This window comes from Spodoptera frugiperda, chromosome 23 (assembly GCF_023101765.2).
Source record: "Spodoptera frugiperda isolate SF20-4 chromosome 23, AGI-APGP_CSIRO_Sfru_2.0, whole genome shotgun sequence".
NCBI lineage: Eukaryota > Metazoa > Arthropoda > Insecta > Lepidoptera > Noctuidae > Spodoptera > Spodoptera frugiperda.
The window spans coordinates 12,905,727-12,918,852 of NC_064234.1; the positions used below are offsets into that span (position 1 = coordinate 12,905,727).

The following is a 13,126-nucleotide window of genomic DNA, read 5'->3' on the forward strand; positions in this document are numbered from 1 at the left end:
TCTAATTTAATGTTTGTTATTTAGACGATGGAATCCTACGAGGTGAAGCAGATACCGTTTTCCATGACTTACAGCTTTTGATATCCAAATTTAATTCCATTGGCTTAGAATTAAATATTTCCAAATGCGAAATTTACCTTCCGAACAAAATTATTGACAGACGACAAATTTTAGACTTTTCTACCATAGCCTCTTCTCAAGTTCTCATCTCTTCATCTCCTGTGTTTCCCAATTTTCGAAAACAGTTTTTCTGAATTAGTAAACGAGATTTTTTTGTGAGATGGCATAGAAACTTTCGAAAATTAATTTACATTGTGCTTTCACTTTGAATGTTCCAAAAAATTACAAATGGACTATAAAAATAATAATTATCTATGCTGTCCAAAAATTAGACAGACGACGCATTACTTCAATTGTCAATTTGGCACTTAGTAAAAGTCAACTTCTGTCTTGTTATTGTGATTTGTGTGAATTTGTGAAATGGTGAAGATTATTGAAGCGTATTTCCTATAAAATCAAATAAAAATGGATGAAGTTGCTAAATTAGAACATCTTTCGCTTGTATCAAAAGTGTGCACTGAGCTGGACAATCATTTAGGATTGAATGACAAAGACTTGGGTAAGTACACCCAAACTTATAGTCGTGTGGTTTTGTGTTTCTTATTTACGTTGCATCTTCCGTGAGATCCAGTCGTATTGTTTTTGACCTCATTGTTTTGCTTATTACTTGATATGTTATAGTATCATGTTTATTGACCTAATATCACGTTGTTATATTCCTTTTATCCATTTTACTGTATTTGGGGTTAGATATTGTAATACATAAACGTTGTACACAATCTGCTTGAGGTTCAGTCATAAATAGGAACTTAATTGAGAATGTGTGATTTGAATATACAAGTAGAATGTTACTGTTTTACACCTAATTAGTATTTTCTAATATGAGAAGTATATGTCAGGCTAAAAATCAGATACTTATCAAAATTTTAATCAGTTATTATGTTTTTACTTTTCAGCTGAATTCATAATAGACATAGCTGATAAAAATCCAGCATTTGACAGTTTCAAGAAGGCCTTGATTGAAAATGGAGCTGAATTCTCAGATTCATTTATGACCAACTTGCTGCGAATCATACAGCATATGAAACCTGTAAACAATGCTACCCAGAAAGCTGCACCACAGGAAAATGCAAACCCACTGGCTAACAAGTTTCCAGGACTTGCAATACCAAATGAGAAACCTCCCAAATTCTCATCTGATGAAGAAAGTGAGGAAGAGGAAGAAGATAAGAAAGACAAGAGACTGACTGCAAAGGATATATTTCTAGAAGAGTCTAAAACTAAGACAAATGATGCAGTGGTCGACCAAGCCATGGCTGAGCTAGAGGCTCTGGCACCTTCACAATCAACTTCCGTAAAGGAACCTTTAAAAAAAGAAAGTGTTAAAGATGAGGTGAAAAAACGTGAAAGAAGTCGCAGTAGGGATAGGAAAGACAGCAGTCGGAAAAGGGAAAGGTCTAGAGAGAGAGATAGAGATAGAAAGAGTAGGCGAAGTAGAAGTAGGGACAGAAGAAGCCGCAGTAGAGACCGTAGGAGTAGAAGTCGGGACAGAGATAGGAGGAGAAGATCTAGGAGCCGTCCCACTTCCAGCCGTCACAGATCAAGAGATAGGCATAGGAGATCCAAATCTCGAGGAAGGACATCCCCATCTAGAGGAAGAAATTCTCCCCCAAGAGGCAGAAGATCACCCTCCAGAGAAAGAGAACATAAATACAATGATTATGGCAAGAAACCGAGGAAGAGGAGTCCAGAGGTTGAAATGAGTGATGATCCTGAACCTGGGAAAGTAAGTACTCTACATTTCTACAGTGATATTAATTAACTATTGCTTTAGTTTAATATCTTACATGATTTGAATTTATATACCCCTTTTTGCCAATATACCTGCTACCTATTGCAAATGGTTTGTCTTATTTAATTTAGTATGGTACAGAAGTCTTCTTAATAGGTAATAAATTTTTTCATAATTGCTTTGTTTCAGATTTACAATGGCAGAGTAGCAAACATTGTGCCATTTGGTTGTTTTGTACAAATTGAGGGAGTGAGGAAGAGGTGGGAGGGCCTGGTCCACATCTCTCAGCTGCGGTCGGAAGGACGCGTCACCAACGTGTCTGATGTCGTCAATAGAGGGGATAAAGTCAAGGTAAGAAGCATTTTATAAGGTTTTATTTTGCTTGACCTGTTTGTTTAAATCTTGGTGTCAAATCTCGTGATTCTCCCTCTTCCTGATGACTGACCAATCTGATATTTGGTACACACTTTTATTCTTGATACATACTAAAACTATTTAATATAAAAAAAAATGTATTACTAAGGTTCAATCTCCTTGAAATTAAGTTGTGTATTGTTTCAGGTGAAAGTGCTCTCAGTAACTGGACAGAAGGTGTCTCTTACCATGAAGGATGTGTGCCAAGACACTGGCAAAGATCTGAACCCCACATCACATGCTCATTTAGAGGTAAACAATTCATTATTAATTTGTTTTTAATGACAGTTAATTAAAATTTTCTATTCATAAATAAATACATTACTGACCCGATTTGAAGTCTGTCGAAACTTAATATTAAGGAATGTATAAAAATACTTATGTAACATTCTAGGCTGAACGTGAAGGTCGCAACCCTGACCGGCCACCTCCGAACGCCACTGTGTTGGCAGGCCTGCAGGGCGGGCTCGATCCGGATGAGGACTCCAGCCGGAAGAGGGTGACCAGGATCTCCAGCCCTGAGAGGTGGGAGATTAAACAGGTAAGGAGGATATTAGACCACATTATCTATAATGTTATCATCTTCTTAAAAAGGCAAAAATGCAGACAGTAAGGGTAGGTTCAGATGACAAGCGCTTAACGCGCGTTTTGATAACGCGCGTTTACAACTACATACATTTTATTCAGGCCGTACACATGCTAACGCGCGTTTTAGTAACGCGCGCGTTCAACGCTGCGCTAGCGCTCGACTGTTGTCAGCGCGCGTCAACGCCGCTTTGAGATCATTGGTTTTCTATGTTTCCGTTCAGTTGAGCGCGCGCTTTCGACACGGATAGACGTATTTTAGGGTTCGTCAAGTTCGTCCGAAAATCGTCCGAAATGGAAACCTTCTACGTCCATCTTCGACAAATGTAGTACTCAAACTGGCCGCAACATCGCGCGTTTAACGCCTGACAAGCGCGCACCATGTGAACACTATACAAAAATTCAACGCGCGTTCAACGCGCGCTGAGCGCTTGTCATCTGAACCTACCCTAAAAGTAACTTACTTTAGATAAGACTCATATAATATCGGAGCCTATGGTAACGTTTGGCGACGTATGGCAATCCATACGTCAAGCATTGTTCTAGATTCTCTGTGCTTCTAACTAGGATTTTTGAAAACTGAATAGGTCTATTAAAATCCTACAAAAACAATTCGAACCGGCAGTTGTGTTTACGAAGCACGAGTTTGTATAAGTTCATCATGACAACTACTTATTTCCAGATGATATCATCAGGAGTCATAGATAAGAGTGAGTTGCCGGACTTCGACGAGGAGACAGGATTGTTGCCTAAAGACGAAGACGGCGAGGCCGACATTGAAATAGAACTTGTGGAAGAAGAGCCACCATTCTTGCAAGGACATGGCCGCGCACTTCACGACTTGTCTCCAGTCAGGATTGTGAAGAACCCTGACGGATCTCTTGCGCAAGCTGCCATGATGCAGTCAGCTCTCTCTAAAGAGAGAAGAGAACAGAAGATGTTGCAAAGGGAACAAGAGATGGAGAGTCTTCCCATGGGTCTCAACAAGAACTGGATAGATCCTCTCCCAGAAAGTGATGGTAGAGCCTTAGCTGCCAACATGAGAGGAACTGGCATAACTCCCCAGGATCTCCCTGAGTGGAAGAAGCATGTCATTGGTGGCAAAAAGTCGTCATTTGGCAAGAAAACTAATTTGTCACTATTGGAGCAGAGACAGTCGCTGCCTATTTATAAACTGAGGGATGAATTGACTAAGGTATGTATGAGATGAGATTACTATTTATTATGTTTAATATTATTTCAGGCAAACACACATTTTAATGTCACACCCGCTTTACGCTAGTTTTGTAATAATTCGTGTGTATTAATGACCGATACCATTGCCTTACTCGATAAACGAATACTTTTCGCACATAAACTACAATAAGTTTCTTTTCGCAGGCTGTGGCCGACAATCAAATCCTGATAGTTATCGGAGAGACAGGGTCGGGTAAGACGACACAGATCACCCAGTACCTGGCGGAGTGTGGGCTGACGGCGCGGGGGAAGATCGCGTGCACCCAGCCCAGGAGAGTCGCCGCCATGTCCGTCGCCAAGCGAGTCGCTGAGGAGTTCGGGTGCCGGCTCGGGCAGGAAGTCGGGTACACCATCCGTTTCGAAGATTGCACCAGTCCTGAGACTGTTATCAAGTGAGTATTTGTACCTATGGTGCTTAAAAAATAACTGCGATTAAAAAATATTTCTTATAAAATAATTACCCCTTTTGAATGTACGTACTAATTACCTGCTAGTGGAAGTCGATGTATTATAACTAAATGGAAAAAATATAACAAAATTCTCCTAATTCACAATAATATTTTAACTTTTGAAAAGATTTTGTTATATGTGTCTGTATTTTGTCATCAGGTACATGACAGACGGTATGTTACTCCGCGAGTGTCTCATGGACCTGGACTTGAAGACCTACTCGGTGATCATGTTGGACGAGGCCCACGAGCGCACCATCCACACGGACGTCCTCTTCGGTCTACTGAAGCAGGCGGTCCAGAAACGACCGGAACTCAAGTTGATCGTCACATCCGCTACATTAGACGCCGTCAAGTTCTCACAGTACTTCTTCGAAGCTCCTATTTTCACCATCCCTGGTCGTACCTTCCCAGTAGAAGTTTTGTATACCAAGGAACCAGAAACGGATTATTTGGATGCTTCCTTGATCACTGTGATGCAAATTCATTTAAGAGAACCGCCGGGAGATATCTTGCTCTTCTTGACTGGTCAGGAAGAAATTGACACTGCCTGTGAAATCCTCTATGAGAGAATGAAGTCCCTAGGCCCTGATGTGCCAGAACTCATCATCCTGCCAGTATATTCTGCTTTACCTTCTGAGATGCAAACGCGTATCTTCGAGCCTGCACCCCCCGGCTCTAGGAAAGTGGTCATAGCTACCAACATTGCCGAAACTTCATTGACTATCGACGGAATTTATTATGTCGTCGACCCTGGCTTTGTGAAGCAAAAGGTTTATAACTCGAAGACTGGTATGGACTCCTTGGTGGTAACGCCGATTTCACAGGTAAGCTGAAGTCATGCTAACATATCAATATCTTTCTGTTTTTAGTACTTTTTTAATTGTTGTATGAAACTCAAATTAATCAATATGAACACTATTTCAATCTATTCCTACTGATCTTAGGTCTCTACGATAGCATGACCTAGAATTAGTTCGAAGTTTAGGTCTTCGCATCCAATCATCCTAATCCCTCGTTATATCTTGAACTAGCTAGCTGGTGTACTAGTCCTACTCTTACCTTAGAATGATATTTTTACCAGAATACATGTAAAACCATTTTTATTTCGATATTATCCAGGCCGCAGCGAAGCAGCGAGCGGGTCGCGCGGGCCGTACGGGCCCCGGCAAGTGTTACCGGCTGTACACGGAGCGCGCCTACAGGGACGAGATGTTGCCCACACCCGTGCCCGAGATACAGCGCACCAATCTTGCTACCACTGTACGTATTACTTGGATTTTCATATTATAGATTATTCAAATAAACTTAACTTTATGAAAATTGAAAAATATGTTTATTATGTTAAAAATACCAAGATGTAACGTCATGCAACATTTTAAATTAAAGTTTTATCATTCATTTTGATTCCATATAAAAGCAAACAACATTTTTTAATTCGCCCTGTTGAAAATAAAAAGTAATAAATTGTAGTCACCATTCCTTTTCTCTAGTTCTTCTGTTTAACATAATGTCTTTTGTTCAGGTCCTACAATTGAAGACGATGGGTATCAACGACCTCCTGCACTTCGACTTCATGGACGCGCCGCCCGTGGAGTCTCTCATCATGGCGCTAGAACAGCTTCACTCCTTGTCCGCGCTCGATTCTGAAGGACTACTCACTAGGCTTGGTCGAAGGGTATGTATTGTAAAAAATCTATAAAAAGCTAAACACAGTAGATAATAAAAAAACAATAATATTTTTTTCGACTCGGGGCTCGGACTCAAGATCAGCTCATCAGTTGCGTTTGTGACCATCGTTCAAACAAATCTTCTTGTACCTCACCTTGTTTCAAATTAATTTGTGTTTTCTCTTACAGATGGCGGAATTCCCGCTCGAACCTAACCTATCAAAGATCCTGATCATGTCAGTGGCACTGCAGTGTTCGGATGAGATTCTAACAATAGTGTCGATGTTGAGCGTGCAGAATGTGTTCTATCGTCCCAAAGACAAGCAAGCGTTGGCTGATCAGAAGAAAGCCAAGTTCAACCAGCCCGAGGGAGACCACCTGACCCTACTGGCAGTGTACAACAGTTGGCGGAACAACAAGTTCTCCAACGCATGGTGCTACGAGAACTTCGTACAGATACGTACGCTCAAACGTGCGCAGGACGTCCGGAAACAGTTGCTAGGGATTATGGATAGGTGAGATTTGTAGTTCTTTCTTTTATCTTATTTTTAAATTGTCACATAATCTTTAGATATTCAACATAAACTTAGTTACAAGTTTGTCGAAAAGAAGTCAAGGCTTTTAATTGACCGAAACTCGTTCAATCAGTAGACCTACAGAGATTTCGAAATGTTTTTTGCCATTACAATATTCTAAACAATACGCTTATTCCTCTTTAAAGGCTAATGCTACACTTTTTACATTTTTGTCAAATTACTTCATATATTATCCTGTCAACAGGCACAAGCTAGACGTAGTGTCCGCGGGTAAGAACACAGTCCGCATCCAGAAGACGATATGTTCAGGTTTCTTCAGGAACGCGGCCAAGAAAGACCCTCAGGAAGGCTACAGAACTCTCGTCGACAGCCAAGTGGTGTACATACATCCTTCTAGTGCACTCTTCAATAGACAACCGGAATGGTGAGGCATTGTAACTTATAATAATAACTCTGGCATTATGCTTTATTCACTTCTCTACTTGACAACCAAATGTCAATAGATTTTGAACTTTATGACAATTTTATAACGTTAGAAATCTATTAAAGGCATTTAGTAGCTTGAAGTGTAATACTAACTGTAGCTGTATGTATGGTAAATTCTATTGAACCACTTAATAACAATAAAAATGTTTTTCCAACAGGGTAATCTACCACGAGCTCGTACAAACGACAAAGGAGTACATGCGGGAGGTAACTACCATCGACCCAAAATGGCTGGTGGAGTTCGCGCCAGCATTCTTCAAGTTCTCCGACCCGACCAAACTGTCCAAGTTCAAGAAGAACCAGAGACTAGAACCTCTTTACAATAAATATGAAGAACCTAACGCCTGGAGAATATCCAGGGTACGCAGGAGAAGAAACTAAACTGCCAACTATCATTACTTTACTTCTATTATAAATAAATTAATAAGGATTGTTATGCTGTTTTTTTATTTCACTTGGTTAAGATTACTATAAACCTCTGATTCATTGTTCGTTATAGTGATAGCTGAGCAAGAGGTGTGTGATTTTGGTCATGATTCTAAAGTGACCCAAAATATTACCTAGTTGTGTCAGTCTGTGATATGTATGTTCTCTCAATTCTAACACAACAATTTTCTTGGGAGATAAAAGAAAATAAAGCACAGACAGATTTTTTATGATATAAGCCGGTAAACCGGCAGACGGATCACCTGTGGTAAGCAATCGCCAGCACCTATGGACAGCTGAAACACCATAAGCGTTACAAGTGCGTTGCCGGCCTTTTGTGGTTTAGGAATTTAAGGTTTTCTGAGAAGCCGTGGTACAATTCCGATCGAGCCGGCCCACCCGTGCCTAACAATGGCTCTTCCACACTTAATTGAATTTAAACAGATCAACTAACTAAATCAGATTCAATAAAATAGTAAAAATTTAATATTATTCAAGGATATATTAACCCGGATAAGTAAACAAACATCTAAGAAATGCTATGTAATATGTGCATTGTATTCACAAATAGCAGTTTTGCAAAGTCCTTTTTCATATAATTTGATAATTTTATATTCAATTCAACCGCCCTTTTAAAGTTACGTTTCGTTACACTTACATTTTTGCAACACAGTTGCCATAGGATGAATTGATAAGATCGTGGACGGAACGCAAACGTCAAACGATCAATCAAAGTGAGAATCCATCTGTGATTGGGGAATTTTACAAAAATTAAACAAATTATGGCGAAAATGAGCTGAAGCGGTATAATTTGTTGCGTAATATCTTTGTTTATATATTGTAATACTGTACACAATTAAGTTAAACAAGGACAATGGACTTCTTTTCGGAAATAATCGGCGAAACAGTGATTCTTGGGATTGATACCCTGATTTTGGGGTTTTGTGTGAAACAGCTGAGTAAATGTAAACACATCCTAAATGCCTTACAGGTAAGCATAAACCGATCAATTTCCTTCAGTAATAACTTCATATATTGTATGATGAAATGACGAGCCAATCAACCTTTAGTTTGGTTAGCTCAAAGGGCAATATAAATTCTAGAGAAATTCAAATTTTTATACTCATTTACAGTCTTATACTTTCATTATTTATATTATCTAGTATAACTAAACCATTTAACTGCCATGTGGGTACATTCTCAATCTTTGTTTATTTCAGACGGCACCAGTTTTAGACATAGATTCAACATTGAACAAGGAAATAAACAAATACTCCAACAATACCATCCCATATGTGGTGATCAGAGGCTTGGTGAAGCCCCTGGGCAACCCTATCACCAGCAACTACAACAACTCTGTTACTGGAGTAGTGCAAAGGTAACACTCTATTCATCCTAGTTGAGCAAAGAGGAACTAAATATTACTTTTTTTATTTAGAATTTGTAAGAGCTGGAAATATCAAAAGCTAGGTTTAAAATTCTAATTGGTATTTTTATAAGATTTTCTGTTCTAATAAGATTAATTATGGAGGGTAGGTAACAAAATAATGTAAATTATTTATGTAGGTAGGTACATTATTTGTACTGTAATTATAAGATTATAGGATAGGAACATTTAAACAACTAAATAAGTTAATTAAAACTATAAATAGCATTAATTTTGGTATAACTAGACAACTTATGATGCTGAATTTGTTTTTACAGGCTCACAATCAAAGAACATGTGATAGCCAGAACATCTGCAGGTTTCTGGTCAGACCAGACTCGCACAATACATGAGGTGTGCAACTCCACACCGTTTGTACTTAGCAATGGGAAGCACAGCATTGAGGTGGTGGACGCCTTGGCTGCCGAGTTACTTGGTAAGAACAATTCTTATAATAGATTTAAGTTATAGGTATCCTAATTTAAATAATCCATACAGTAACTTTATAAATAACTGATTTTTTGATTTCCTATGAGAATCAAAAGTAAATGATATCTACATGTAATTTATACTTTCACAGACATGGATGTCATCTCCGACAAGTTTGAGCCCATGTCTCCTGGTGTCATTGATCATGTGTGGGGTTTCTTCTCTGGCGTACGACAACGTGGTCTGCAGACCATGGAGGAAATGCTCCGCGACGGGTCGTACATCACGGCTATAGGGGAGCTCAGCAGAAGTAGCTCCGGGGAGATGAAGATACAGCCACCAAAAGATGGCCTCCCCTTGTATTTGACTACGGCTACTAAGTCAAGCTTATTGAAGAGACTTGCTAGCTCGCGCGACTTTTTAAGGTATGAGTTTAATGTAACCAATTGTTAATACACAACTCAAAGCAAATATTTCTAAACATCATCACTTATCATAAATAATTGAATCAGGGTGCTACTAGTAATCTTCGGCACGGTAGCGGCGGCGGCGTCGTGTCGCGTGGCGTACAAGTACATGAAACGTCGTCGGCGTCGCGCTGTCGAGGACTCCATGAAGAAGCAGCTCGCTGCCGGACGACGCGAGCGGAGAGCGCATGCGCGAGAGAAGAACCTTGCTGATGTACAACTTTGTGTAGTTTGCACAGAAAACCCTAAAGAGGTATATCAATTGTCAAGTACATAGTAGTGAGAGCAAAATTATGTTGTTTGATCCTTACTAAGGTCAAAATTAATACTAGTCTGAACTAATCTACAGATTTTATTATTGATTTATTTTTCCAGATAATCCTACTTCCATGTGGACATGTATGTCTCTGTGAGGATTGCTCAGACAACATCACAGACCACTGCCCCATCTGTCGGGAGAAGATCGAGTCCAGAGCGCCCGCCTTCATTACGTAGACACAGTTCATAGACAAAACGTGTTGACAGTTTGAGCAAATTAATTAAAATAGTTATCAGAACATTGACCACCATAAAAGCTGCATTTTAATATTTTATAAAATGCGGGTATTATAGGAATGTTGACCAGTAATATGTTTAATTTAATAGCAAATTGACATGTTGTAAGTTTGTTACATCAGTATTTGAACTGATTTTGTATACTCCGGTGCTATGACTGCTATTCATATGCAATAGTACAATGTACATTGCTGGAAATGTGGCTTATAATAATAAATTGGTAATAAGATGGATTGGAAACTCACAGATAGAGATAACAATACTATTAAGCCTAGTGGTGTGATTTATGAAATTAATTAAAATTAAATAAGTATTCATGATTTTTATTGATGTCAGAAAGCTATATGTGATCCCCCACAACTTGCAGAACATGTGTCGTCTTCCTCCTGACCATTGAATGGAGTGTCTTCATCAGAATGTTCAACATTTGCATCTGATACTCCATTTTCTGGACTTGGTTTTTTCTTCACACTTTCCTTCTCATCCAGTCCAAACTGTTCAAGTAGCATATTGAGTTTCTTGTTGCTTGCTACTGGATCAACATTACTAGCATTACTTTTACAGCCTCCCCCACAACAATCATTCTTATTACATGAATCATTATTTTCTTTGTTTGCATTTTTCTTTTTGCTACTGATTCTTTGATTTCTGGCTCCTATACTGTTTGTGTCATTTAAATCTTTTATGGCATCTTGTAGTGCTCCTTCATTTCCTGCCTGCTTTGCATTGTACTCCTCAAGCATTCTCTTTGCTTTGGAACTCTTTCCTATTCCAAGTTTGGGTAGTCCTTTGTTGAGCCCTTCAAGGAGGACACATGCCTTACAGACTTCTTGTGATGACACAAAGTTGCAGCGAGTGCATGTCCTCTGAGTGGGCAGGGAGACTTGTTCCTTTACTGACATGGTTTCACCTGCAATCATCAACAATAAAAAGTGAAATTTTGCAATTGCTTTAGGGCCTTCAATAGGGCAATAAAAAGTGTGATGTTAAGATGACAAATACTACTTATTAATAAGTTATCTACACACCTGAATAAATAATATCCATAATACAGGCAGGTCTAATCTTCTCCATATCCTTGAGGAGAGCCCGTGCATGCCCTCTGTAAGCATTGGGGGCAAACACACACTCTGTAGAGAAGTAGACCAGCTTCTTGTAGTGTGCATACATCACTATCTCCTTCTCATATGTGTATTTAAGTGGCTTTACTCTTGGTATTGAGCCTTCACTGCCCTGGAAGGAAATTGAACAAAGATAAGTAGTATAAGACATTTGCCAAGGTCAAATGTGCGACAGGTTAATTATAGTGTAGTATACTAAAGTTCTTACAGTGCTAATGGCTGTGCATCTCTTCAACCTGGCTATGTCCCCTCTCAGTACATTCATCAGCACCGTCTCAGCTATGTCATCAGCATTATGTCCTGTTGCTATGCATTTCACACCAAGCATAGCTGCTCCTCTATCCAAAGCCTGTCTTCTAAACACTCCACAGAAGGTACAGTTGTTCTTCCTCCCAATTTGTGCCACAATCTCATCCATGGTCCACCCATACAAATCTTTGTACGACAATATTTTTAAAGGCATTTCATAGTCATCTCGATTCTGTTTCACAGTTTCAAGGCTGTCATCTCTGTACCCTGTGATACCTTCATCTATGGACAGCAACATTAGGTTCAACCCATAGTTGTATCTTTGATTCAAAGTCTTCAGTACATAAGCTAGTACTGTAGAGTCCTTTCCACCAGAGGCACCAATTGCAACTGAATCTCCTTTGTTAAATAGTTCTGCCTTAGTAATTGTGTAGTGTATCTCTGTTTCGAAAGCCCAGAAAAAGCATTCTTTGCATAGAGCATCTCCTGTTTTTGGTCTCTGAAATTATTAATGTTTATTTAGATAAATACATATGTTTTGTAATTCCATATGTTAAAGTTAAAACTATAATATTAAAAAATACCTTTAAGACAGCATTTTTACCGCAGCCCCTTCTGCACGGTACAGGCATTGTCTGGACTAAAGATATTATGTGACACCTAAACTTAATTTATTGCACGATGGAAATAAAACTTAAAAACTAAAATAACTAATATTCAGATTTTATTTAAATTTGAATAAATTAAGGTATACATAGTATTTACAAATACAGTTATAAATTATCTTGCTTGTTCTGGGAAATTAGAATGCTTTTATTTCTTTATTTAATTTTAATGTAAATCGGAATCGAGCGAACAAAGCACCAAAATATAACCTCAAATATTTTGATTTGATGAATAATGACAACATGACATTTGAATGACGTGACGTTAGACAGCTGTGATGGATTAGAGCTGCTACTGTACTTATTAATTAATACATCGTAATAAATAATTTGAATTAAATTCTAAACGATATAATTAAATTCTTAACAACTGCACCATATTTAATTAAACTAAAGTTTTTTATTTAGATCAAGTAAAGAAATAGTATGTAAGTAGTAAAATCAATGTTAGATTCATGCAGTACAAAGCCGACGCTTATGTAATTTTCCTAGTTTTGAAATAAACTTTACATAATATAATTTTTTACTAAGACATAGGTAGTTTGAGTATTATCTGAAGT

General features: G+C 38.5%; 3 protein-coding genes across 3 annotated transcripts; 2 read left to right on the top strand and 1 right to left on the bottom strand.

Moving 5' to 3' along the window:
- The first annotated feature begins 443 nt into the window (after positions 1 to 443).
- On the top strand, positions 444 to 7,664 carry LOC118266928 (ATP-dependent RNA helicase DHX8). Its single transcript, XM_035580579.2, has 13 exons — positions 444 to 619; positions 1,017 to 1,846; positions 2,042 to 2,203; positions 2,414 to 2,518; positions 2,661 to 2,807; positions 3,534 to 4,046; positions 4,232 to 4,479; positions 4,697 to 5,363; positions 5,659 to 5,799; positions 6,062 to 6,214; positions 6,396 to 6,721; positions 6,987 to 7,166; positions 7,387 to 7,664. Exons 1-13 carry the CDS (start codon positions 526 to 528, stop codon positions 7,607 to 7,609), a joined length of 3,789 nt encoding a protein of 1,262 aa, XP_035436472.2. The 5' UTR covers positions 444 to 525; the 3' UTR covers positions 7,610 to 7,664.
- Positions 7,665 to 8,364: 700 nt separating this feature from the next.
- Positions 8,365 to 10,844, top strand: LOC118266658 (mitochondrial E3 ubiquitin protein ligase 1). Its single transcript, XM_035580127.2, has 6 exons — positions 8,365 to 8,645; positions 8,875 to 9,032; positions 9,359 to 9,516; positions 9,661 to 9,934; positions 10,022 to 10,229; positions 10,352 to 10,844. The coding sequence occupies exons 1-6, from the start codon at positions 8,529 to 8,531 to the stop codon at positions 10,469 to 10,471; spliced, it is 1,035 nt and encodes a 344-aa protein (XP_035436020.1). The 5' UTR covers positions 8,365 to 8,528; the 3' UTR covers positions 10,472 to 10,844.
- Positions 10,839 to 12,807, bottom strand: LOC118266657 (cytoplasmic tRNA 2-thiolation protein 1). Its single transcript, XM_035580126.2, has 4 exons — positions 12,486 to 12,807; positions 11,861 to 12,400; positions 11,560 to 11,764; positions 10,839 to 11,441 (listed from the first exon to the last, which is right to left on the bottom strand). Exons 1-4 carry the CDS (start codon positions 12,531 to 12,533, stop codon positions 10,864 to 10,866), a joined length of 1,371 nt encoding a protein of 456 aa, XP_035436019.2. The 5' UTR covers positions 12,534 to 12,807; the 3' UTR covers positions 10,839 to 10,863.
- Between the last annotated feature and the right edge of the window lie 319 nt (positions 12,808 to 13,126).